The sequence below is a fragment of the Zea mays genome, chromosome 3 (genome assembly GCF_902167145.1).
Source record: "Zea mays cultivar B73 chromosome 3, Zm-B73-REFERENCE-NAM-5.0, whole genome shotgun sequence".
NCBI lineage: Eukaryota > Viridiplantae > Streptophyta > Magnoliopsida > Poales > Poaceae > Zea > Zea mays.
This window is the reverse complement of record NC_050098.1, coordinates 200,191,900-200,218,743: the sequence shown is the minus strand read 5'-3', so window position 1 is coordinate 200,218,743 and position 26,844 is coordinate 200,191,900. Positions and strand designations below refer to the sequence as shown.

Sequence of the window (26,844 nt, the reverse complement as noted above, 5' to 3'; positions counted from 1 at the left end):
TTACATGCCAAATATATGTCAATGACATAATATTTGGTTCTACTAAATGTTGCTAGCATAGGAGGCTCCACCACTGACTCCACCTAGGATGGGGCGCTAGAACTAGCCTTGGCACGAGCGTGGCGAGAGGATTCAGCCGCCAGCACCTAGGCCATGGATCCATCGGAGGTTGTGGAGGTCATATCATTCGTGTTGGTTGAGGGGGTAATGCGTTCACTAGGCCTGGCGTGGGCCAAGTGCTCAACCCTCTTCCTTATCTTCCTTTCCTAGCGAGTGTCCTCCTCCCCATTCCCCTTCCACTTCCACTTCTTATTCGCCTTTATGGCGGTGTCCTAAGGGAGAGGGTAATAGGAGGTCGGCCCGATCCCAAGCCCCTACACGGCCGGCGGTTGTCACATCGGAAGCAAACAAACTAACAAGAAAGGGAGAGGCAAAATGACCTACCAGATCACTCAAGATCCCCTTGCTAAGAGGGAAGGGCAAATCCTCATCCATGAAATTCACCGAGGCCAACGTGGTAACATCTGTGACGCGAGCCTTAACCTTTGTCTCGAAAAGGGGCTCGGGGGAGCAGCGACCGGGGTCCTTTAGGCCGTTGTACGCCCACATTGGGTTATAGCGGGCCATGAACGGTTGAACTGAACGTTGCATAAATGTGCGGACCAGTCGCACACTGGTGAGTGCTCGTTCCTTCAACGTGATGATCACATTTAGCATATACCCCACCTTCGATTTCCACTTGGCCTCTGCACCATAATGCCACTCGGCACTGGACACCGGAACCAAGCCATTAAACGGCAGCGCGATGCCCCCAAGGTTCTTGACGTAAAACCAATCGCCCTCGTAGCCACAAAGAGAAGACGAGAGGGGGACCTTGAGGTAGGTCGGCTACCACAAACTACACAGCTGAATGGTGAAGCAACCAACAATCGAATGACCACTGTGGTCGGTGGATAGCCACGACCTGAAAAGGTGCCTCCATAGTTACAAGTGGGGTTCCATGCCAATGTAAACCTCGCATAGCGTGATGAAACATGCTATGTGGAGGATGGAGTTGGGATGAAGGTTCTGGATCTCAAGCATGTAGAAAAAGAGTGACCCCTGCATGAACGGATGCAAGGGGAGCCTGAATCTGCACTCGAAGAAGGACGCAGGAACAACCACCTCGTCGTTCTGTGGCCTAGGCATTTTGCCCTCATTCTCCACCCACCATCCCGACCTCCGTATGAGGGAGGAACCCCTTCGTATCTAGGCCAAGGGCATGGCTTCGACACAAGAAGCAAACTAGGAACGAGGCCATGGATGCAGGGAGGAAAAAGTAGGTGGGGTGAAAGTGCAATCAACCTTAACTGAGGCTTTTGGTGATTTAATGACAAAACAAATAAGGGTACTAACAAGTTTGCTCCTAGTGTATGCTCAGAATCTACAGAAATTAAAGGAGTTACAACTTTTGTTGATAATTCAAATGAGAAGTTTCAAGGACAAAGCAAACACAACAGTGGTGCCTTGAAAAGACTCCATGTCCACGGAGATAAATTGCCCTGAGCAGACAAGGATGAGAGAAACTTCTCCCTGATCGTACGTGATTATAGTATGAACAGGGTTGTTCACGGAGATAAATTGCGCTGAGCAGACGAGGATGAGAGAAACTTCTCCATGATCGTACGTGAGAAAGGCCCTGTTTGTTTCGATTTTTTTTATTTTTTGGGCACCAAAAGCTGCTACAGTCTATCAAACATCTAGTTTTCAACTATGAAAGTAGCCTAGAGGGGGGTGAATAGGCTACACCTGAATTTTTTCACTAAAAACTTTGAGATAGGTCAAATTAAAGTTGCACTGGTGCAAACCGGTTCAGTTGATTTTGTTTACATCTGAACAAGTTTGAACCTGCTCAACTTAGATTAAATAATCAGTTAAACAAATATGACGAAGTAGTGAAAGATTTTGCTAATGACTTGCCCTACAGAAAATCCACTCAAATAGATGAATATGAACCAACCAACAATTTAAGGCACTTAACAAGAACGCACAAGAACATGCGATTTAACCCGAGGTTCGGCAACCACCACAAAGGTGTCCTACTCCTCGTTGAGGAGCCCACAAAGGGCTGGGTCTTTTCCAACCCTAATCCTCCACAAGCCGACCACCAAGGTCAAGACAATCTTTTCTCAAATTTGCTCAAAGAGCGGGTAATACAAACTTCTTGGGGTCGTCCACAAATTTGGAGACTCCTAAGCAACCTCTAACTGTCAAGGAACACAAGGCTCCAAGAGTAACAAATCCGCACAAGGTTAAGTTTGCAATGAGCTCAAGAACAAAGAGAATGGGAGAATCAAGATGAAATTGACAACATGTTAGATCGACTTCACCTCACACCAAGGATCCTTCAAGCGATTGAAGGAGATGCGATTTCGGGTGTGAGATGAGAATTGAATGCCCTTGTTTGGAGTTTGGTCGGCTGAGAAATCGTGGAGAGAGCAGAAGTAATGAAGAGAGAGAGAGAGAGTGTGGGGGGTATTTAAAGGATCCTCCAAAAGCTGACAGCCGTTGGGAGAAAAGAACAGAAAACCGGTTGAACGGTTTGTAAACCGGTTGAACCGGTTTCCACCAGGAAGATCTCGGTTCACTGATCTACTCAGCCGGAGACTCGACCAGATTCAAAACCGGTTGAGCCAGGAAAAAATCCGATTGAACCGGTTTTCAAAAAATATCTGCACACGACTTTTCTGACAGCTCTGACTGTCAGACTGGTCAGAGCAGAGGTGGCAGAGAAACAGTCCAGAAACCGGTTGAACCGGTTTCAGGTCCGGTTGAACCGGTTTTTGAAGCTGAAGAGCAAGTTTTGAAAATTCTGAAGTGAACCAAGGTGGAACTTTTGTGGGGAGTAAGAGTGGTTTTTCAAAAGGCATTCATGATCTAGAAAAGTGTTCTCTTAGATGATTTTGAAGGAATTTGAATTGAGCTCATTGCATAACTTACTTAACATATTGCGGATCCCTCTTAATTGAACAACGTTTTCTATAACTCAAGAATTATAAAATGAATATTGTCGTTGTTTCCAAGCACTTGGAGCACGCCATATGATGTAGAATTTAAATCCGCTATGCTTTACATTTTTATGCTCATAAGATCTGTGTTTCTCCTGTCTGTAGAATAACTGTGTACATGCTAGGAGCAAACTTGTTAGAATCTCTGTTTGTTTTGTCATTTAATCACTAAAACTCTCAATTACGGTTGATTGCACTTACAAGCTCGCATCTATAAAAAAAATCATTTTGGTTAAAATCGTTCAAAATCAACATAAACTTAGAATCGGTCGAGTCGTCAAGATAGTCGGAATCCATCACTTTATAGATCCCGAACCCTTGACCACTTCATCTTCCTCCATATGTAAGAGCAACTCCAAAAGGATGTTAAAAAATTTACCCCAAAAATTGATTATTAAGAGCAGACTAAAAAATTTTAAGAGTGAATTATGATGGTTACTCCAACAGTTTCTTTAAATGTGACATGTGGCGCAATCTGTACAGTCGTCGGGAGGTCGTAGATGATCTGATACGTTGAGGAATGGATTGGGGAGAGATGAAACACACCAAAATATAAGGGAGATGGGGCTGTGGATGCGGCACGCTATTTTTTTGGGAAGAATGAGGGAGCTGTTAGAGTAAGAAAAATTATTATTCTTTACTAATATCTGTTTTGAGGTTAGTTTACACGTTCTTTTGAAGTTGCTCTAATTTCCACGATATTTAGATTTTTTCACAGTCAGATTCTTTTTACAGTTAGATTCTAGTAAAAAAAACTGAACGGAGTATTCAAAGGGAACTACGAATTTTGTGCCCCATCTGGCGATGGAAAATTCGCCATTGAAATCCCTGGTGGCAGAGCCCGAGCAGCGACCGCCGAGGTTGAGACTTGAGAGACCTATGAAACCGCGAGGCGCCGCACACCAACCAACCCCCGGGCTGCCCGTAAATGCGGACACAGGCGTGGGGGCGCGGGGCGGTGGCGCGCTTGATGACGCCATTCAATCGCCGCGCGGCCCACGCCTCTTCTCCCCACCTGCTCCGCGCCTGCTCATCCGCCTCTTATACCATCGCTCTCGCTCGCCTCCGACGCCACTTCACCTCTTCTGCTTCCTTCTCCCCAGGTCGGCTATTCCACTTTCTCGTCTCTCTTTTTGTAACTTCGTTTTCAGTTCAGCGCCGGATGTTCGTCGTTCTGGCACGAGGACGTACCACTTGTGCTGTCAAGTTTCGGCGACTCCTGGCCGAAGCTGGCGAGGCGAAACTTAGATTTCTATGTCACGATTTGGCAGAACGGAAGGTGTTCGCCGTTTCGCCTCTGCCGCTCAGCGGATGCCTTGCGTAGAAGGTTGTAGGTGTAGTTGCGACTGCGGATCAACGAGATTGATGATCAGTTTTTTTCTTAATGCATAAGCGGTCCAATTGGGCAGCCTATGGTCGAAATTGTGGAGCAGTGAAGCACTGGGCGTAAAAATGGGTTGTCCTGTGCTCCTAGTGGAGTAGTGGTTTTGAAATTGCCTTTTTGTGTCTCAGGGTGTAACACGAACACGACCATGGTGTTCGGGCAGGATTCTCATAGGTTTGCCTGTGTTATTAGGTATCTTTAAATTGCCGTCAGTGGCGGAGGACAAAAGAAAATTAAGGTATGGCTAGCTAGTAGGGGAAAAAAGAAAAAAATATTGTGCACATGGAAATCAAACAAGCAACTTGATGTCTCATACGCTAAGGATTAACCACTGCACCACATGCATCCTATTGTTTATAAAAGGAAGGTATGAAGATTTTAAAAATTTAGGCATGCCTGATGCCATACTCAGCCATAATGGCTCCTCCGCGGCTGAGTTCATCACAATGACATCACATCTTCACAAAGCTCAAGTCTTGATTTTAGTTCGACCTACTGTGCGAAAGCATGATAGATTTACCAGTAAGAAGTTCAGGGTACCTTTGTTCTCGTTCTCTCTAGATGCTTTACTCTTTAAAACATCGATATTGTACCATGCAAGGAAATCAAGTTGGATAAATCTCATCTTACCAATCCCGGCGCATGGCACACACTTGCAAATGGTCTCCTTGCCCTTCTTCCTGAAGTAGCTGACCACTCCCGTCCCCTGGTAGCTCCGGCACTTGCCTGTCCACTTGTACGAGACCGTCTTGCATTCCTACAGCCCAAATTCACACATCCCAAACTCATTACCTCGCTCAAACCCGAGCCGCCAAAAAATAACACAGAAATTGAAGACATAATCAAATACTCACGCGCATAATCAAATAAATACTCACGCGCTATCTTTTTGTGCGCGCCGTCGCGCGGGCAGTCTCAGCCAGTCAACCTGGGCGGTGGCCGCCGGCCGCCGGGCGGGACAAGCAGCCATGCGGGGGCGGGACAAGCTCACAAGTCACAAGCAGAACTGCAGAAGCAGCTGGGCCACCGGACGGGACAAGTACTCAAGCAGTCAAGCAAGCAGGAAGCAGTGGCAGCCGGGCGGGTCGACGGGACAAGCAGCCGGCCGCCGGGTGGGCGGGACAAGCCGCCGGGCGCGCGGGACAAGCGACCGTGAGTAGGAGCAGCGGAGCAGGCGTGCCGGCAGGAGCGGCCGAGTGGGAGTGCTGTGTGCGCCTGTGCGGGACGCGCCGACGCGGGGACGGGCGGACGACACAGAGTGTGTCTTAGCTAAACCCTAATCTCTAATCTCTTAGTGGGCCGGCCCAAGGTATTGCCCATGCAATACTGGGCCATACTGGGCCCTCCGCCCCTGATTGCCGTGCTGCTTTCTTGTTACCACAGCTCTTGCATGGCTGAGAATGCGATTCGTGGGTTAATCTAGGAAGCAGTGGTCTAGGTTATGGCCATTTGACTGTCTTCATAGAGGAATTCGTGGTGACTGTTTTATCATTGCACAATACTTGGTTTGTTAGCCATCAAATTTGCATGCTGTTGTTTGAAGCTTCTAGTTAAATACTTAGACTATTGCACAATCATTTCATTTGTCGCTCTCTAACGTTTCCATTTCCTTTTTGCGTTCTTTAGCATACAGTGCCAGACAGGATACCCACACATTCATGGAGGTGGTTCAAGAAGTCCTTAGGCATGGCTCAGCAGATAGTGTCCGTGCTGTCATAAGAGCTAACAAAAAGAGCTACAGCCTTGTCCAGCTCATTGCAGCCTCTTTTGATGTCTACAACATTTTGTGCAGCAAAAATGTACGGCAGCTCCTTTTATGCTCTGCATCTTCATTTAAGATTGCCCATTCAGTGACATTTATAGGTTTTCGTATCATTGTTCTCTTAGCTTCCCTTTTCCTTTGTCTGGATGGAATATGATATATTCAGTCATAACTCATAACGGAGGAACAGAAGTCCTTACAAAATGCATTAATGCAAATAACATGTAAGTTCAGAAATCAGAATTCATGATGATGCTGAAGCATTCTGATGAGTGCACATAGGAAGCTGGGAGGGTACTTCTGGTGTATGTTTTCCACAGGATTGCTCTGAAAACTCGCTGGAAGATCTTGACTAGAGGATGCTACATCAGATGTTCTCATTCAAGCAATTAGTTTATCCTGTCCTCTTCCTTGCATGTTTGCAATAAGGCATCATCATCAATGTCTTAATTGCACAAGCTTTTCTGCATATGTCTCCTAAATTCCAATTCTGTTTACCAAGATAATTGCTTTCCCTCAAGTTTACTTCTGAGAAGTGAGAATATGGGGACCAAGTGACCAACTGAATCCTGCTTCCCCAGACATAGTTTAATGCATAAGTTAACTGCAAGGAACTTTGAGGAGTTTGCTTACTTAGTCAATTTTGTTCTGACCAAAATTGTTTAATGCATAAGCCTACCTTACAGAGCTCTGTTAAACATAAACTATATTAATGTCTGTTGATAATACACAAGCATAACCTCATATTTTCTGTATTTTTAGATGACACCAAATGGGATGCAAGATTCTTCTTCCAAAGGAAGAAATGGAACAGGATTCCTTCATGGAGCTCGTGTTGGCATTGTGGCTAAACCCTCTCCTGAATTTGTTGCTGGGGTATTTGGAACCTGGCTTTCTGGTGGAGTTGCAGTACCCCTTGCCCTTAGCTATCCAGAAGCTGAGCTTCTTCATGTCATGAATGACTCAGTATGTTCCAAGCTTACATCAACTTTCATACTGCAACATACCATTGTAGAAATGAAATGCGCCCATTTTCTGCTCTCATCCTATGATTCCATTTGGATCTTTTCTTGTAAGTATAATGTTACAAAAAAAAGCAAAGTGCCATGCAGGTGCAGATAGAAGTGTTTATTAACTCTTAAATTGATCACACGAAATGATTGGACATCTTCTAGCCTACACATATGTACAAACTTCATATACAAATCAATGCATATTTTTGTGGCTGAAGCAGATTTCTGTACCTAATTAGGTTTGCACACCTGTGCACTTGAAAAGATTCACAAAAACAAACGAACAAAAAACAAGTAAACAAATATACAAAATACGTGCTGCAGGATTTTTTTTGAAGAAAAAAACGATGTTATGTGCACTTCACCAAAAAATAACTGAATTAAAAAGTTTGTAAACTTTCGTCTTTTTTTGCGTTGTCCATGTGATCAATGTTTTATATTCTTGCAAGTGCTGCAGATGTTCTATTGTGAACTACAATCTATGAACTTTATAAAGCATCGAAAACCAAGTCAATTTTTTTAGTTTCTAATTTCTGCTACTTAGGATATTTCAATGGTTTTAAGCACCAAGGAGCATCACGAAATCATGGAGAACCTTTCTATCAAGTGTTCTGCTTATTGTTCTATTCTTCCATCTGTCACTAGTATACCTTCAGAAATCAATCCTCAAGAACCTTCAAGCAATGAGGCGATTTCATCAGTCTCTACTTTAATAACTGAGACCAACAGTTCAAAGAAAATCAAAGGTGAATTGCTCATCTCATCTCTCTCTCTCTCTATATATATATATCAACTGCAACTTGAACTTAGTGGCTGTCTGGCTAATATTTCTTGCTGTTTCTATAGTCTCATGTTGTGTATGAACTATTATTTCTATACTCTCCTTTTATGTCTCTAATATTACTTGCATACAACCCTGAGCACTTACTCACAACAACAGCAGCAAGAACAACAACAACAACAACAAAGCCTTTTATCCCAAGCAAGCTGTCAAGCTTATTTCTGAAGTTGGACATTACAAAGGCTTTTGACTCCGCATCGTGGGCCTTTCTGTTAGAGGTCTTGGCACAATTGGGATTTGGAAGTAGCTGGTGCAACCTGATCTCCAATCTGTTGGCATCTTCGTCAACGTAAATGCTTCTCAACGGAGTTCCGGCGGAGTTCATAAGATACAAGCGTGAACTCTGTCAGTGTAATCTATTATCTCCCATGCAGCCATGCTATTCATCTTAGTTATGGATGTTCTAAGTAGCCTCTTTAGAAAGGCTAAAGATGAAGGCTTGCTGCAACCTAGGGATTATCGTAATGCAAGGCAGAGGGTTTCCCTATATGCCGATGATGTGGCTTTGTTCGTCAAGCCTTTGGAACATGAACTAATGTGCACAAAGGAAATATTGGAATGCTTTGGTGAAGCCTCGGGGCTGCAAGCCAACTTACAAAAAAGTTATGTTATCCAAATAAGTTGTGACGATTCTAACTTTTAGATTGTGGATCCATCTTTACACTGTCCAAGAGCATCTTTTCCCTGCTGGGTTTGTTGGTCTCAAACAAGAAGCTTAGAAGGAGTGATTTGCTACAATGGATATAAAAGATTGTGGACCGGCTCCCAAGCAGGAAGGCAACACTCTTAAATATGGCTAGAAGGACAACCATGGTAAGGTTTGTGTTGTCAGCCATCCCGGTTTATCTATTGATAGCCATGAATATACCGAAATGGGTAATCAAGCAATTGACAAAATTAGAAGAGCCTTCTTTGGAAGGGAAGAAAAGAGATCAATGGTGGCAACTGCCTCGTTGCTTGGGAGAAGTTAGCTAGGCCAGTTGAATTGAGAGGCCTTGGTATTCCAAACTTACAAGGACATTGCTTCGGCTATCAATGGAGGAATTTCCAAGAGAGTATTGAATAGTAGGACAGTTGCCCAAGCCCTTGACGATTGGAGGTGGGTTTTAGATATCCAGTGAGCCTTGTCTATGGAAGGAATACGACAATATTTGCAGCTTTGGAATGCTTTAGAAAATATTTCTGTCAGAAGAGCAAGATCTACACTTAAGGGCACAAGGCATTTGGTACCTCTTCTTCCAAATCCTCTTATAAAGCCTTTTCTAGGATTCAATTAGCTTCGAACCTTGGAAGAGGCTGTGGAAGTCCTGGCCTCTTCAAAATGTAAAAATTTCCTCTGGTTAGCTATCTGAAACAAAAGTTGGACATCTGATCGCTTAGCACAAAGAGGATTGCCACACTCGGGACGATGCCTTGTGTGTGACCAAGAGAGTGAGATAGTGCAACACATTTTGACTTCTTGTGTGTTTGCCCGTCAATTTTGGTATAACTTGCTGGAACCTTTAGGTTTGGGACAGATGGCTCCTGGACGGGAAGATATGAGATTTGCAGATTGGTGGAGAAACTTAATAGAAAAGTGGATAAGAGCAGGAGACAATGCTTCAATAGTGTGGTGATCCTGGGAGCCTGGACTATGTGGGTGCATAGAAACAAATGTGTTTTTGATGAAACTCCTCGCTTTTAGATGAGATGAAGTGTTGGATCTTACCGGGGGCTCATAAGCTTGAAGGGCTAGGGATAGGAGAGGGTTGATCGGGTTGTTCCCTATGCTTAGCCTATTTGTATGTGTGTGCTTTCTTGCCTAGGCCAGGACTCCGTTTTGTGTGGGTTTCGTTCCTTCTTGTCGTTCGAGAAAAAATCCCAAGCAAGTTGGGGTAGGCTAGAGTTAAAAACCCAATAGAAGCCACAAGTAGGTCCAGGCACCCCTACACGTTCGAGAAAAAATCCCAAGCAAGTTGGGATAGGCTAGAGTTTAGAACCCAATAGAAGCCACATGTCAAGGTTCAGGCACTTGGGTAGCTGTTTTCCATGCACTTACTAATAGTTCCAAATATTTTTCTGCTTGCTCCTATTAACTTCTATTTTCTGGAGTTTGATTATACAGGCGATGACCCTGCTCTTATCCTTTACACAAGTGGCACAACTGGTAAACCTAAAGGAGTAGTTCACACCCATGAGGGCATTCTTTCTCAGGTGCATTTTCATCTTTAAGTAGATATATACATGATTCGATAAATTGTTGAGCGCTGTACAGAAGCCAGAAGGTATTTTTTATGTATAGTTGATTCTATTTCTGTATTTTTGCCACGTTTCCATGATTTTACAGTTGATTGATCTAAGAGTTTTAATGGTTTGCGTAATTTGTTTTTTATTTGCTATATGATCGTTTAGATGGCATGATAAATAGATGATGCAATATACCTACATAACATTTATCCTAACTGATTTGGCAGGTTCAGATTCTATCTGAAGCGTGGGGATATCGAAGTGAAGACCAATTTCTGCACTGTCTCCCGCTGCACCATATCCACATTGAATGCTGTTGCTATTTAAAACTTTAGCACTATTTTTATACTGATATTTCGTATTGCTTTTGTTCCAAGCCCACACATTTCTTGTGGTTGCAGTATTTAATGTTCTGCAACATAGATTAGTAGCTGCCTAGGTATATGTTTTGGCAGTAGTCCTGCATTAAGAGTTGACATAGGTTAGAACATTACAGTACATAAACCCATACATTCCCAACATAGCACTTCTGTGTTAATGTTTCTACTTGAAGTGTGGGAAGACAGTGTAAGTTGTTTGCTATGGATGTATGAGCCCAGCTCGACGTGGATCCTGACGTTCCTGGGCATAGAGTGGTTTTAAGTGCAGTTGTAGTACTTGATATCTTGTCTTCTCCCTTAGGAAAATATTTAGTACCATTAGTTCTCTTCTTTCTCTCGTTTTTAGGTTTCATGCTCCTTCTGGTTTGAAGCACCAAATACATGCACCAGTCCCTTCAATTAGAAAACGAAATTGAAAACTCATGTATTAGGATGGTAGCTAGAAGTAGAACTAAGACTACATTGCATTAGTGATAGTGGCTCTTATCGCGATTATGTTTGGGGGGATCCGTTTCTTTGTCATCACTATTGAAGTCCTTAACTTTCAAGTGTACATGTGCATGGGCTTTTCAATGCTCTATTTGCGCCCCTTTATTCAGGATCAGTGGTAATTTATCTCCCTATTTATCTCTAAATGCTCTATTTAGGAGAAAAATGCTGTTTGGCCAAAAGATATTGAGTGTGTTTGGGACCACAGTTGCAGGCCACAGTGTGGTATGGGTACTGCAGCCGCTGACCCGCGTTACAGGAAACGCAGGAGCTAATTCATTCTTGCGGTCCTGGTGCTGTTTGAAGTGGATTCTCACGGTCCTGGTGCCATGTGCAGTCGAGATAATCGCCCGCATCTTGGGGTGTTTGGCACAATTCTTTGCTTGTCTTTGCCACCAACACGGTCCCAGACATGCCCATTGTGGCTTAGTTTAGGTGAACTGGTCTTCTGTAGCTACTGGAGATTTGTAACTCTCCTGTGCACATAATAGATGTCAGGGCCTAAGGAGGCCCATGGAGGGGCGGCGGTAGCAACAGCCATGGGCCCTCCAAGGGAGATAAGATAAGGATAGTTAGAGATAAGATTAGAAGATTAGTTGAGATTATTTAGGAGATTAGTTGAGATTATCTAGGAAGGTTATCAGTTAGTTTGTTGAGAGTTTTTAGGAGAGTTTTAAGGAGATAAGGATCTCTAGCTAGATAGGGGCGGCCAACTGGCCTATTTATGTAATCAATGGATGAGAAATAAAGTAAGCAAGAATTAGAAGGGAGAAACCCTCTTCTTTGCTCGGCCGTGGGCACAGGCCCCCGGTCGGCGTTCCTGCCCATCGATATCCCTCTCCAATCCCTCACTGATCTAGCAACCATAACATCTGGTATCGGCTAGCTTGGGTTTCGATCCGATCCCATGTCTTCTGCTGCCAATTTCGCGGCGTCATCCTGGCAATCGGCGTCCCCATCTCCATGGACAACGCCGCATGTCACCTTCGTCACGCCGTCCTGGCAACCGACGTCCCCATCTCCATGGGCTGCGCCGCATGCCACCTTCGTCACGCCATCCTGGCAACCGACGTCCCTATCTTCATGGGCAGCATCGCCTGCCAATTTTGTCACCACATCCTGGACGCCGGCGTGCCCATCCCCAGGGACAACGCCAAATTTCATCACATCATCTTCGTTGACGGCGTCTCCGTCCCCATGGGCGACGCCACTAGGGGCAGCCACGACTCAGCAATCACCAGCTCCATCGATGGGAGATTTGTGGACCAACATAAGGGCTGATCTCACAAAGATGCAAGCCACGCTCCAGAAGGTTGAGCAAGGGCTGCTGCAAATCAAGGCAGCAGTGCAACATGAGCAACACTAGCTGGCGCTGTCCGCACGGCTCCGGACGTCGGCGGCTGTGGGCATACAAGCTGCTGCTCGTGGCTTCCTTGCACGACAGAAAGTACAGGAGATGCGCCGGCAGATGCTCGAGGCAGCCTTGGTGACGGTTGACCTCGGCACACGTCGGCGCGACCTCACCCTGTCGGACGGCCATCAGCAGTGGCACCAGGCCGCTATCTCGAAGTGCGAGCATGATACGTGTCCCGCGGGCGACGAACTTCAACTCTACGGCAGCGGCGGTAGGGAAGGCACTCACCTCGTCATCAACAAGGGTGCACTATTTAGCGCCACCACATTCCGCTACCGGCCGCCACGAGGGCGCCTCCGCTGGTTATTGTTGCGACCTATTCCAGGTGCCCATCCATGTGCTCCCCTTTCGTGCAGATGGCGTCCATGGGATCCAGGTGGCTGCACACATGCGTGTCCGCCTTATCTTATGGGGTAAAAAAATCAGATTCAGAATAATAAGATAAGCCGAGATGTAAAAGGCTTGTCTTCTAGGTGTCTGGTTTTGGGTCAAGTAGACTCGGTCTTTGAGCACCCGTCATGCTGCAGCTCGAGGACGAGCTGCTTGTCCAGGAGGGGTGTAGTGTCAGGGCCTAAGGAGGCCCATGGAGGGGCGGCGGTAGCAACAGCCATGGGCCCTCCAAGGGAGATAAGATAAGGATAGTTAGAGATAAGATTAGAAGATTAGTTGAGATTATTTAGGAGATTAGTTGAGATTATCTAGGAAGGTTATCAGTTAGTTTGTTGAGAGTTTTTAGGAGAGTTTTAAGGAGATAAGGATCTCTAGCTAGATAGGGGCGGCCAACTGGCCTATTTATGTAATCAATGGATGAGAAATAAAGTAAGCAAGAATTAGAAGGGAGAAACCCTCTTCTTTGCTCGGCCGTGGGCACAGGCCCCCGGTCGGCGTTCCTGCCCATCGATATCCCTCTCCAATCCCTCACTGATCTAGCAACCATAACAATAGATCTATTCACATTTGATTTAGGAGATGTAAACAATTAAGCTTATTTCAGCAGCACATCTGCAAAACTTTCATGATACTGTATATTCTTTGTGATCGCAGGTTGAGTTTATACCAAAATTCAGTGTAAGCGGGATATGGCAGAGATGGCGAGAATCATATCCCAACGATGCGAGTAAAAGTACAGAGGCCATTACAGTATTTACTGGAGTATGATTTGCTGTCATAGCATAACAGTATCTTCAGATTCATGCCAAACTATTTTTCTTCATATTGTTTGATAAGTTAAGGTAATTTGATACTTCTTTTATGGCAGGTTCCAACCATGTATACACGTCTGCTGCAAGGGTATGATAGTATGGATCCTGATCAAAAGTCGGCCTCTTCTTACGCTGCAAAGCATCTGAGGTTAATGGTAATGTTCATTGGAAACAGTGTTTAAGTCTTTATACATTTATCATTTATCATTTTTTCACTTGCTGTGCATCGAAGTGTGATTTGCTGGTTTGTGTTTTACTCTTACATCTGTATTCTTAGTGAGTTCTATAGACCTTTTTCAGTTCTATCATGGAACTGATGCATGAATTATAAAGATTTTATCATTAATACTCATTGAATTGCTGCAGATGTGTGGATCATCAGCTCTTCCTTCCCCACTTATGAAGAGGTGGGAGGAAGTGACAGGCCATCGTCTTTTGGAACGCTATGGTATGACTGAGGTAAAAAATATTCCCCATCTAGTCAATACACTAATTAACTGTATGACTCCTGATAGACTTAATATTGGTTACAGTTTGTCATGGCACTGTCTAATCCATTGCATGGTATCCGAAAAGAAGGTACAGTTGGTAAACCTCTTCCACGCATTGAGGTATGATGAACAATTCATGGGAGTTAGTATCATTAAAGCATTGGTTATTCTGTGTATTCTGCATTGCTTCATAGTTTTAAGTCATCTTTCTGACTCAGGCCAAGATCATTATGGAGGACGGGGCTGAAACTACAACTGGAGTTGGCGAGCTCTGCATTAGAAGTCCATCTCTTTTCAAGGAGTATTGGAAAAGACCAGAGGTATGATCGTGCTGTTTCTACTTTTGCCAATTGATGATCATGGGGTATAGTTTTGGAGGGAACATTCCATTTCATTTAGGAAGTTTCTAATTCCTACTAACTACAACTGTAAAGCATACATTTTTATTTCAATGCATTGTTATGTATTGTTTTTTAATGCTTTAGATTTTTAAGATTGCAGGCATTGACATTTATGCTAAGTTGTATGTCACACTCAAATTTAAGGACAAATCTAGATGGCATCTTGTATGTGTGCCAGTACGGGAAACATAGTTTGGTTAGAAAAAAATTAAAAAAATTGGTAGGATTTGTCTGTATTCTATTCAAACCATGTTGCGCAATGAATAACAATATATTCACAAATAATTTGATGCACAAAAACACAAAACACACATGCATATAGAAAACCATAATTTGAGTGCAACACACATCAATAGAAGATTACGGTTGTGTCATACAAGTATATATAAAGTTCTCCATAACACAGGTTGCCCAATAACACAAATTGCATCATAACGAGTTCTTGCTTCATCTGCTCGTTGCCTCTGCCGAATCCTCTGTCTCTTCTTTTCCTTTGTCTTGTCTAGCTAACCAGCAAAGAATTTCTTTATTTCAAGAGACACAGATGGGTAATTCTATCATCCTTCCCTCGATGTGCTAAATGCTCCTTGAAACGAGTAGCACCGCCACTACTCTTCCCTTTACGACAATACTTGCACCTAAAACCTTGACCAACCTTCTCTCCATGCTCCCACACTAGGTCTGGCATTTTACCTACAACAATACAAATAAGTGTGAAACTAATACTAACATGTTATACCACAAGGAACAACTACATTTAAACAACAACTATCAACTAACAGCTATCCCCTAAACCGAAATATAACAAATCTTCACTAAATATTGTTGTCAAGGCATATCAGTATAATAACTCACTAAAAAACTAGAAAAGTATGAAATAAGTCCACAACATGTACCTAATATTTTTAAAATTACCAACTAATAACTATCAACTAGTTTGGAATAGCAACGATAAAATATAAGTCCACAACGAATTTTATTTTGCACGAAAAGATGGATTTTTGGACAACAAATATATTTTAGAACTTCTGAGAACATCTAGTTTTTTATAGAAGTTTCCTAGATTTTTCATGTCTTTTTAATTTCAAACGAAAAATCTAAAAAAGTCATTAGATTTTGTTGCCGGCGTTCACCAGGAACGGGACAAAACAACGAATCCCATCGAATCCTGACCGAGATTGTAATCACGGTTTGGTGTAACTCCAACTGCTCAGATGCTTTCCTTAAGTTAGGCTTCATGTTTCTCGCAACCTCGCTTTTCTATTCGTAACAAAACATACACATATGCAAACAATAAATAAAACTAACATTACATCAAACAAAGAAATCAACTGCGTAATATAAGTTTACGCGTTGATACGATTCCATAGGTTTGAGAACCATTAAGATCGGAGTTAAAACATGAAAGATATGAGTTATCTAAGTTTTAAAACTGTTTTTAAATAAAAATATAAATTCCAAGGCTTATCTGTGGTAATTAGGGACCTTTTTGTAATTAACATTATAAACAAAGGGACTTTAGTGTAATTCGGACCCTAACGGATGGTGGGTTGTATTTATTGAAAACTCAGGGTTATAATTATAAATGTTAGGACCACTTTGTAAGGATTTATACATATGAATGGATGGCAGATTGTTTATTTGAAATCTTAGGGTCTCTTGAGAAAGATTGCCTCGACTGACTAATCCCGCACGAGCATCGATCGTCTGGCCATGGATCAACGACTTGCACTTGGTCTCTCGAACCGGTACCGTTAGATCTAATCCGAGTCACCAATCCAAAAATCTACGGTCCTGTTTCAATGCACCGAAACGGTATCGCATAATCTAATCCTATCCACCATGAACAGAACAGATCTACGGTACTGGATCCCCCCTTATCTCCCTCACCATGACGGGGCAAGGCCCTCCGCGGCAGCGCCATTGCCGGTGTTAGGCGCCCAGGCTTTCCAGTGAGCTGAACTAAACGCGAAGAGGTGCTACTCAATGCGGAGAACAAAGCGAACTAGATGGGAACATCCATACCAAGGACTAGGACGCCGACAGCTCTAACCGCGGCGCACGACGATCTGACAATGAAGAACGAAATCTGGGAATCGTCTGAATCGGAAGTGGCGGTGATCTCTGTCTCTCTCCCCACTCTCTGTCTACGACGATTATGGTTCTCTGGCGTAGACACACGATGGCGCTGCGTTGACGGCCTAAGGGGAGGTGCGTCCGCTCGGGTTTTATACCCCGGCGGGCAGAGTCCAATTCCCAGGGAGCTCGGACGATTCCCAACAGCCTCGCCGATGGTGGTTACGACAGCTCGCGTTTGTTACGGATTGTGTTGAAATTTGTTACAGAAGAGAAGAACAGTAACGTGAGAGTGAAGAGGTTGGCGTAGGGGCCCCACCAGTTGGCGCAGACACAAGTGATCGCACGGACGGGTGACTCATGGTGACGGGTCCCACACTCCCACTTGCTAGCAACAGTGGCGGCGGGCGCGAGTGGCGTACTGGCGGGTCGGGCGGTGCGGGCAGAAGTGGGCTGGGGCAGGGGTTTCGGACTAGGAAGCCGGTTTCTCCCTTTCTTTTCTATTTAATTTTCTAATTTCAGTTTCATTTTCAAACTCAAATTGGAGCTTGTTAGAAATTCAAATGTAGATGCACAAACAAATATTCCACAATGATGCATAAATATATTTATTTATTTAGTATTTATTTAAAGGAACATATCTCAAATGAAAAATTTACACACTAAAATAAATTCCCTATTTACTCTCTTTTCTGAATAAGTAAAATAATAAAACTACCTAGACCTCTAAATCAACTTTTGGGGTTTACACTGTACTGCTCAAATGACAAATTTTGAAATTTACTAGATATTTCAGCCATATAGAAACCAGTGAAGGACACATGCTGAGAAGTTAAGATACATTATTTCATCATTGAAAACAGTGAATTTCTGTTTGCAGGTCACCGCAGAATCTTTCATTGATGGAGGATTCTTCAAGACAGGTGATACAGTAACTGTAGATGAGGAAGGATACTTCATAATTTTGGGACGTAAGTAACAGTTTTTATGCACATGCACGCACGCTTATGTCCTTCTAGTTGCTGTTTTCATCACCTCGTGGTGTTACTGCCTAGGGTCAGCTTCGGTTTGCTTGTAGCCTCATTTGCATTACCTTGTGCAGGCACAAATGCCGACATTATGAAATTTGGCGGTTACAAGCTGTCAGCATTAGAAATTGAGGCAGTACTGTTAGAGGTAAACTCGGATACGCTGGAACTACTTTCGTAGTGTAGTAGCCACTACATGATATCTAAAGAATCAGCTGATGTTGTCCTCAAATTTAGTCTAACAAGTGGATGCATAATATGTCATGTGCGGTCGCACATAAACGCGCCGCAGGCGTGCACGCGATGTTCGCCGCGCCGCTGAACGCGCAGTGCGCGCGCTGGAACAGCCAGGCAATCAGGATTAGTTGCCTTGTTGGGTGCCTAGAATTTAGGAGTGATTAGCTCCTGGCGGTTCAGATAAGTTAGAAAGTCAGGATTAGCTGCCTTGTTGGTTGCCTAGAATTTAGGAGTGATTAGCTCCTTGCGGTTTAGATTTGGGCCTATATATTGTAATTGGTGGGATGAGGAAATTATGCAGAATTTATCACCAACCTAATCTCCCCTTCCCCAACTCTCTCTACTCGGTGTCTTGGGGGCATAACCCAGACAACAAAGGGCGACGGCGTGGGGGAATAACCCCGCCGGCGACCATGGAGCGCAACTACGATCTTCGTAGTCGCGGTCCGGTTACCCTCGGACCGGAGGTCCTTGACAACCTGGTATCATGAGTTCGACGATCCTCGTCATCGACGTCAACCACCACCACCACCACCACCACATCCATCCACTCGCCTCGCCCACCCTCACCGTCCTCTTCCACAGCCTCGACGGCCATGGGAGACCAACCCACTATCGCCGACGTCATGAAAAAGCTCCTGGACATGTCCGCCGAGATGACAGCCCTAAAGGCCGACATGGAGGGCATGAAGGAGAGGACCGCCTCGTCCTCGGCAAATGGCAGCGGCCGCATTGAGGGCCATCGTGACCTCGATCGCCCGCCCAAATTCCAGAAGCTCGACTTCCCCCGCTACGACGGCAAGACCGACCCCATGCTCTTCATCAACAAGTGTGAGTCGTATTTCAGGCAGCAACGTACCATGGCGGAGGAACGCGTTTGGATGGCGTTGTACAACTTGGAAGATGTCGCCCAGCTGTGGTACATCCAGCTCCAAGAGGATGAGGGCACGCCTCCATGGGGGCGCTTCAAGGAGCTCCTCAATCTGAGGTTTGGGCCACCCCTGCGATCTGTGCCCCCTTGTTCGAATTGTCGGAATGCCAGCGCACTGGGACCGTGGAAGAATACTCCAATCGCTTCCAGGCCCTGCTGCCCCGCGCCGGTCGTTTGGACGAGGCACATCGCGTCCAACTCTTCACGGGCGGGCTCTTGCCGCCGCTAAGCCACGCCGTGCGCATCCACAACCCGGAGACGCTTGCGGCGGCGATGAGTTTGGCGCGCTAGGTCGAGCTGATGGAGCTCGACAACATGGCCCACGCGCCGGCACGGGTCAAACCGTGCGCTCCACCACCCGCTCCGGGCCCCAGGCCGGCCCCGGCACTCCTGGCGGCACCAGCGCGGGCCGCGCTCTCTGCGCCGCTGGACCAACAGCCGCTGGACCTACCTGCTCGAGGGGCACCGGCGCTAGCGAAGCGCCTCACTTTCGACGAACAGGCGGAGCGCCGCCGCCTCGACTTGTGCTACAACTGCAACGAGTCGTACTCACGGGGCCACAACCGGGTGTGCCGTCGCATCTTCTACATCGTCGGTGTGGAAATCACCGACGACGCGATCCCAACCGACCAGGACGCACCAGTGTTCTCCCTCCGTGCGGTCGCCGGTATGCCCATTTGCGATACGATGCAGGTTTGCGTTGTAGTGGGCGCTGCCTCTTTCACCGCCCTCCTCGACACCGACTCCACCCACAATTTCATCGCCGAGGATGCTGCGCGTCGCACGGGTCTCGCCGTTCACGCAGACCCGCGCCTCACTGCCACTGTCGCCAACGACGAGCGGATTTCGTGCCCCTGCTTCGACAGGCACCCATCTCCATCGTCGGGGAGGAGTTCCGCGTCGACCTCTACGTCATGCCACTGGCGGGATACGATCTGGTTCTGGGTACCCAATGGATGGCCACCCTGGGACCAATCGTGTGGGACTTCACTGCCCGCACCATGGCGTTCACACGCCGCGACCGCGCGGTTTGCTGGTCGGACGTGGGTGCGCGCCGAGCTCCTCTACTCGTTGTATCCTCGTCGCCCGCAAGCCTCCTGGAGGAGCTCCTGTCCGCATTCGAGGGCATCTTCGCCGAGTCGTCGGGCCTTACACCGCAGCTCGCTCGCGACCACAACATCGTCCTCAAGCCGGGCGCGCTGCCGGTGGCCGTTTGCCCCTACCGTTACCCGGCGGCGCACAAAGACGAGCTAGAGCGACAGTGCGCCGCCATGATCCAGCAGGGCATCGTCTGTCGCAGCGACTCCGCGTTCTCGTCGCCGGTCCTCCTTGTCAAGAAACCGGATGGGTCGTGGCGCTTCTGCGTCGATTACCGGGTGCTCAATGCGCTAACGGTCAAGGATGCCTTTCCGATCCCGGTGGTTGATGAGTTGCTGGACGAGCTTCATGGGGCATGCTTCTTCACCAAGCTCGACCTCCGCTCTGGCTACCACCAGGTCCGCATGCGGCAGGCCGACATCCACAAGACCTTGTTCCGGACGCACGATGGCCTCTACGAGTTCCTCGGCATGGCGTTCGGGCTGTGCAACGCGCCAGCCACGTTCCAGGCCCTGATGACTGACGTCCTGCGGCCATTTCTCCGCCGTTTCGTGCTGGTATTTTTTGACGTCATTTTGATCTACAACAAGTCTTGGGTGGACCACCTGAGACACCTTCATGCGGTCTTCAGCGAGCTCCAGCGGCACTAGCTCTTCCTCAAGCGCACTAAGTGTGCGTTCGCGACTCAGGCGGTCGCCTACCTCGGCCACGTTGTCTCCGCCGCCGACGTGGCCATGGACCCGGCCAAAGTGCAGGTTGTGCGGGACTGGCTGTGCCCTCGGTCCACGCGAGCCGTTCGCGGCTTCTGGGCACCCGATTGCTTTCTTCAGCCGCCCCATCGCGCCTCGTCACCATGCCCTCGCTGCATATGAGCGCGAGCTCATAGGGCTCGTTCAGGCCGTTCGGCATTGGCGTCCATACTTGTGGGATCGACGCTTCATCGTCAAAACCGACCACTATAGCTTGAAGTATCTTCTCGACCAGCGCCTCGCGACCATCCCTCAGCACCATTGGGTTGGTAAGTTGCTCGGCTTTGATTTCACGGTGGAGTACAGGTCCGGCGCCACCAACACCTTGGTCGATGCCCTGTCTAGACGGGACACGGACACGGCTGGGTTGATGGCGATCTCAGCCCCCCGGTTTGACTTCATCGCCCGGCTCCGGCAAGCCCAGGCGACGGACCCCAGCTTGGTCGCCATCCTCGACGAAATCCGCGCCGGCATCCGTGCCACCATCCGCTCCTATGAGCCCGGGGACACGCGCGTCGCCGCGATCGCGCTAGACATGGAGGCCCGGGTGTCCTTCCTCGCCGACGTCCGCTACCGGCTCCATCAGGCTCAAGAGGTGCAGAAGCGACACTATGATCGGCTTCATCGGCAGGTCACCTACCAGGTGGGCGAGTGGGTGCTGCTGCGCCTACGTCAACACCAAGCCGCCTCCCTGCCGCGCACCACTACAGGAAAGCTCAAGCCACGCTACGTCGGTCCCTACCGCATCGTCGAGCTCGTCAACAGCGTCGCCGTTCGATTGGAGTTACCACCAGGAGCACGACTCCATGACGTGTTTCATATTGGAGTGATCAAGAAGTTTGTCGGCACGCCGCTGGCTACGCCTCCCGCCCTGCCCACCATCCTTCACGGCGCGGTGCTGCCCGAATCTGACCGGGTGGTGAACGCACGTCTGGCGCGCGACGTTCGCCAACTGCTCGTCCATTGGCGCGGTAAACCAGCTACCTCGGCTACATGGGAAGACTTCGACGATTTCCGCACCCGCTACCCGGACTTTCATCTCGAGGAGGGGAGACATGTCATGTGCGTTCGCACATATACGCGCCGCAGGCGTGCGCGCGATATTCGCCGCGCCGCTGAACGCGCAGCGCGCGCTGGAACAGCCAGACAGTCAGGATTAGTTGCCTTGTTGGGTGCCTAGAATTTAGGAGTGATTAGCTCCTGGCGGTTCAGGTAAGTTAGAAAGTCAGGATTAGCTGCCTTGTTGGTTGCCTTGAATTTAGGAGTGATTAGCTCCTTGCTGTTCATATTTGGGCCTATATATTGTAATTGGTGGGATGAGGAAATTATGCAGAATTTATCACCAACATGATCTCCCCTTCCCCAACTCTCTCTACTCGGCGTCTTGGGGCGACGGCGTGGGGGAATAACCCCGCCGGCGACCACGGAGCGCAACTACGATCTTGGTAGTCGCGGTCCAGTTACCCTCGGACCGGAGGTCCTTGACATAATATTAGGCTGAAATGTTTACCGAAGGCTTTGCACAACTATCAAATAACCCCCTTTCTTACTCATGTTACTTATTAATCTGGTCTGTTGTCTTCAGCATGATGCTGTACTGGAATGTGCTGTCCTTGGCTTGCCTGATGAAGCCTATGGGGAGGTTATATGTGCAATAATTGTGCCTAAGGAGGATGCAAAGAAAAAGGCTGGACAGGACTCAAAGCCAGCGCTAACCTTGGAAGCATTAACAAGTTGGTCGAAAGATAAGCTTGCTCCATACAAGGTTTGCTATTTGCACTATTTCCCTTTTTTCCCTAGCTGCCTTCTACCGATGTTTCTCCTTTCCAATTTGGTAACAGAAAGTGTCACTCGAAACATTATATTAACAACAATGTTCATAAATCATTTATGGCATTTATGATCTTATTAGACCTACATATACATATCTATCTACAGTACGGTATGATGTTGTTAGCCTCCATGCCACTCCTGAGCTCAAATACTCTACTATATCATTTGACAATGGAATTGGTTCTTTTTTCTGTGGATGGCCAGATTCCAACAAGACTATACTTGTGGGATTCTCTTCCTCGGAATGCCATGGGAAAGGTGGGGACATGATGTCCTTGAAAATACCCTCGTATCGTGCTCGTAACTGACTTTTAGCCGTTGCTTATTTCAGGTTAACAAGAAGGAGCTGAAGAAATTGTTAGGAGCTTAGCCATGTGTATAGATGTATTTATCTCTTCATTTCCTTCTTAAAGTTTAGCAAGTCGGGCTCATTATATTGATTAGCGAATAAGTGCTTTCGTTACCATGGACCAATAATCTTCGAAACGGCCTGAGTTAGACTGCACACACATTTATTTATCAGAAAAGTTTCTAGTCACACTGCGCAGTATCGATGTTATGCATTGACTTGTAGGAAGACTAATAAACCTCCTCTGCTGGTGACCCTGACAAGTCTAAACAACAGTAACTAATAGGCTAGTAAAGTTAACTAGATGTTTTATACTACCACATGCATTGAACATTCAACCTCCAGAAGTTCATTGTTTCAGCCCTACAGGGCTCACAGGAGTCCCAGCCATACAGGACTAGGGCTGCTCCGTGTTGTCCTCCTCTTCCCACTCCACGTTCTTCCCCTCCTCGCCATACAACCAGCAGCACCAAGCGAAGTACACGAAGTTCGCCACGCCGTAGCCCGTGAGCAGCCAGTAGTAATAGTCGTAGCGGCCGACGTTCAAGTTGTCGACGAGCCAGCCCGTTCCCACCCCTTGCCCGCTCGCCACCTGCACCACCTTCACGATGAGGGCGCCGGCCAGGTTGCCCACTCCGAAGGCCATGTACAGCAGCGACATGCTGAAGCTGGCCATGCTCTTGGGCAGCTCGGTGTACAAGAACTCGATCTCCCCGATGACGCCGAACGCCTCGGCGAGCCCCACAAGCGCGAACTGCGGCACGAGCCAGAACGCCGAGATGGTGACCCCGCGCTGCGCCAGCCGCCTCCGCTCGCCCTCCACCGCCGCGGAGACAGCCGTCGACGCGGTGGCGAGGAGCAGGCCCCCACCGATGCGCTGCTTCATGGTGAGCCCGTGCGGGTTGCCCGTGTACCGCTGCAGTGCCGGCGCGACCCACCTGTCGTAGCAGGCCGACCACAGCGACATGGTGGCCATGTTGAAGACGGCCAAGGAGCCGCTGGGAACGCGGAACCCGCCCGCGCCGACGCGCCGGTCCATAGCATCGGCCTGCTTAACGGCGAAGCTCTGGTTCATGGCAAGGGCGAGGAAGATGGTGGAGGACCAGATCGGCAGGACGCGGATCGCCGACTTGAGCTGCTCCACCTGGTCCACCGTGCACAGCCTCGTCCCGTCGTGGCCGTGCCGCTCGGAGGCCGCCGCCGCCGCGTCCGAGCCGTTGCAGGGCGCGTCGTCCTTGGTGGCACGGAGCAAGCACGCCTTGTTCAAGAACCTGAACGTACGTACGTACGCAGCTCAAAACGCCAACGTGTTCGTCACACCACGCATCCTTCTGCCAGCTAGCTAGCTGCATGTTGGGGGGGACGGGACGTGACGTATATACCTCAGCTTGTCCGTGGGGACAGCGAGCTTGCAGTCCTTGAGGTGATGGTACACGCCATCGACGGTCTTGTCCGGCAACCGCGCCCCGTGGTTCCTGATCGCCGCGGCGACGGCGGTGCCTATCCCGGCGAACATCCGCCTCTCGCCCTTCTCCTTGATGTATAGGCTCGATCCCAGCAAGAAGCTGACCGCGGAGAGCAGCATGAGGCCCATCGGGACGGCGAACCCGACGCTCCACCCGACGTTGTCCTGCAGGTAGACGATGGCCGTGACGGCGACCGTGAAGGCCACGCCGATGGACGCGTAGTAGGCGTTGAAGTAGGATTGCAGGATGCTGGCCCGGCGCTGCCTGGGGTGCCTGGAGAACTGGTCCGCGCCGAACGCCATGGAGCACGGCCGGACGCCGCCGGCGCCGAGGGACAGGAACGCGAAGCCGGCGAGCAGCCACGCGAGGTGCCTCGTCCCCGGCGGCGCGCACTGGTCGCCGCTGCACGGAGGCGGCCGCGCTCCAGGGACCGTGGCGCTCAGCCATAGGAAGACCATCCCCTGTATGTGAATGACGAATAAGCGATCGTGTTCCATGGCGTGTCGCGTTAATTTAATTACCCTTGTGGTAGGTAGTAGGTATAAGCTGATTGAAAAGAGAGACAGACGGCGGCGCCGCCGGCGCACTTACAATCAGGCACGCCACGGAGCCTAGCGCGACGGCCATGAACCGGCCGAGGTACATGTCGGCGAGGACGGCGCCGGGGATGGGCGTGAAGTTGGAGATCGCGCTCCACACGAACAGCATCGTCTGGGAGCTGACGGTGCTGAGGTGGTACTTGTCGGTCAGGTACGTGATCATGTTGGTGTTGAGCCCGAATCCAGCAACTTTCTCCAGCATCTCATTTGCTAGGCATCCAAAAAACACCGAACGAATGAGTTATTGCCCATTAAAAGTCGAAGGGAAGCGAGGTGGTTGAGAATTCTTTGGGCATTAAGTCCAGTGAGAATTCATAAGATGAACTACTTGAAGATCCCATGCTATACGTACTGGCAAGTACAGACTTGCTTGTAGAGAACGCAATGAACGAAGAACGTTTTACTTGCCATATGACCAGTAAGATGAGATCGAGGGCGGAACTCACAGAAGATGAAGGGGAGGGCTCTGAACCCGCCCTTGTTGCCCTTGAAGCACTCCTCTTGTGGCGATTCAGTCGTCCCGGTAGCAAGAGAGCGCTCCATGTCGGCGGTGCAGCCCGAACCAAACGCAAATGCTGGCCGGCGGGAGGATCGATCGGAGCACCACCACTGCACCTGTACTGAGCACAGCCAGGCCGCGCCCCGCCGGAACCACGCTCCTCTAAATAAATAGATTCACCACCGGTAGACGGTAGGTAGGTCACAACACAAGGCCGACAGCTAGTAGCTCCCGTCTAGGTAAAGACGTACGTGAGGTAATAAGCATCCAGCGCCCAGCGACAAATACATTTTAGGGGGTGTTTGGGAACAAAGTTTTTCTGCAGTTTTGGAAGAATACTGCAGTATTCTCAAATACTGCAGTATTATATACATAATGGTGTTTGACAAGCTGGGTAAAATCTCTGTTTTCAAAACTGAAGTATTGCAAATACTATAGTTGTTTTAAGACATTTCAAACTTAGCTCTGGACCTTAGTAGTAGCGCGCTATCGCGTCCAGGCTTTTCTGTTTCGTCCGGCCCACATGACATCGCCATCATCGCTTCCGTTCGCTTTCGAGTACGGAGAAGATCAACAAAAAAAGGAGGCTGTTAGTCGCAAGCACCCCACATTTGGCATGGTTCGTCATCACTAGTGACCGTCCTTATTAGCTAGCTTGTGCCCACATGTGCATCATGCTACAGCGCAGTACCGCACCTATGTATGGATGGGGGGCGATCGGTGCAGAGAGGGAGAGAGACGAACGAGCCGTCCATGTACTTGCATCAACATCATAGTTGGGTAACAATGCAGCGACTTGAAGCATGGAACAATGGGATTCATAGTCTTTATTTATAAGTAGAATAAATTCAGTTAGCTGCTTGTGTACACTTTTTTGACCCACTTCATCAACACTTTGGCACGCACGACCAAGAAGAGACCTGAACCAACACACTTCATCAAACCAATAAGAAGACAGTTCCCCCACACTTTATACACCATTTTTATTAAAAAGGAAGAAGAAGAAAAAACCAGCCGGCCACCATATGTGGTAAGGCTCTGACTCCACACCTTGCCTTTTCACTCCGACCACGCCTCCGATTCCATCTTGGGAGCCTGCAGAGAAAAAGCCTCGGCAGCAGGTGTCCGGCCCGGGTTTAACTCTCACACGCCGGGGCATACAACACACGCATGCATGCGTTTGCACAGTGACGTGTACCGCACTCGGTTCCGTGCCCTGTTTCTCCTCGTCGATCTTTTGGATCGGCTACGGTTGCGCGCGTTTGCGTCGCAGTGACCGAGCGACGTCAGCAGAAACGGACGGCCGTTTCGTGGGGGCAATTCCCCCAC

The 26,844-nt window shown here is 48.1% G+C and overlaps 2 protein-coding genes across 2 annotated transcripts; one reads left to right on the top strand and one right to left on the bottom strand.

Annotated features, from left to right (window-relative positions):
• The first annotated feature begins 4,120 nt into the window (after positions 1-4,120).
• On the top strand, positions 4,121-23,140 carry LOC100282439 (uncharacterized). Its single transcript, NM_001155350.1, is given in 17 exon segments — positions 4,121-4,150; positions 6,058-6,230; positions 6,956-7,159; positions 7,751-7,952; positions 10,152-10,240; positions 10,501-10,570; positions 11,208-11,260; positions 13,601-13,708; positions 13,815-13,913; positions 14,125-14,217; positions 14,292-14,369; positions 14,468-14,569; positions 17,607-17,697; positions 17,829-17,902; positions 22,355-22,534; positions 22,807-22,860; positions 22,934-23,140. Coding segments are annotated over 16 exon segments (1,677 nt in total). The 5' UTR covers positions 4,121-4,150; positions 6,058-6,089; the 3' UTR covers positions 22,973-23,140.
• Positions 23,094-26,313, bottom strand: LOC103651182 (protein NRT1/ PTR FAMILY 1.1). Its single transcript, XM_035966409.1, has 6 exons — positions 26,212-26,313; positions 25,987-26,066; positions 25,463-25,677; positions 25,009-25,226; positions 24,334-24,878; positions 23,094-24,222 (listed from the first exon to the last, which is right to left on the bottom strand). The coding sequence occupies exons 2-6, from the start codon at positions 26,052-26,054 to the stop codon at positions 23,349-23,351; spliced, it is 1,920 nt and encodes a 639-aa protein (XP_035822302.1). The 5' UTR covers positions 26,055-26,066; positions 26,212-26,313; the 3' UTR covers positions 23,094-23,348.
• Positions 26,314-26,844: the final 531 nt, after the last annotated feature.

Bases quoted from the DNA above. Each gene is read 5' to 3' on its own strand.
- LOC103651182 (XM_035966409.1), bottom strand. From the start codon at position 26,054: ATGATGGCGATGTCATGTGGGCCGGACGAAACAGAAAAGCCTGGACGC. The intron at 25,678-25,986 runs GTCCAGAGCTAA...CTATTTATTTAG, and splicing joins GATAGCGCGCTACTACTAAG to AGGAGCGTGGTTCCGGCGGG. The intron at 25,227-25,462 runs GTGAGTTCCGCC...TTGGATGCCTAG, and splicing joins AGCCCTCCCCTTCATCTTCT to CAAATGAGATGCTGGAGAAA.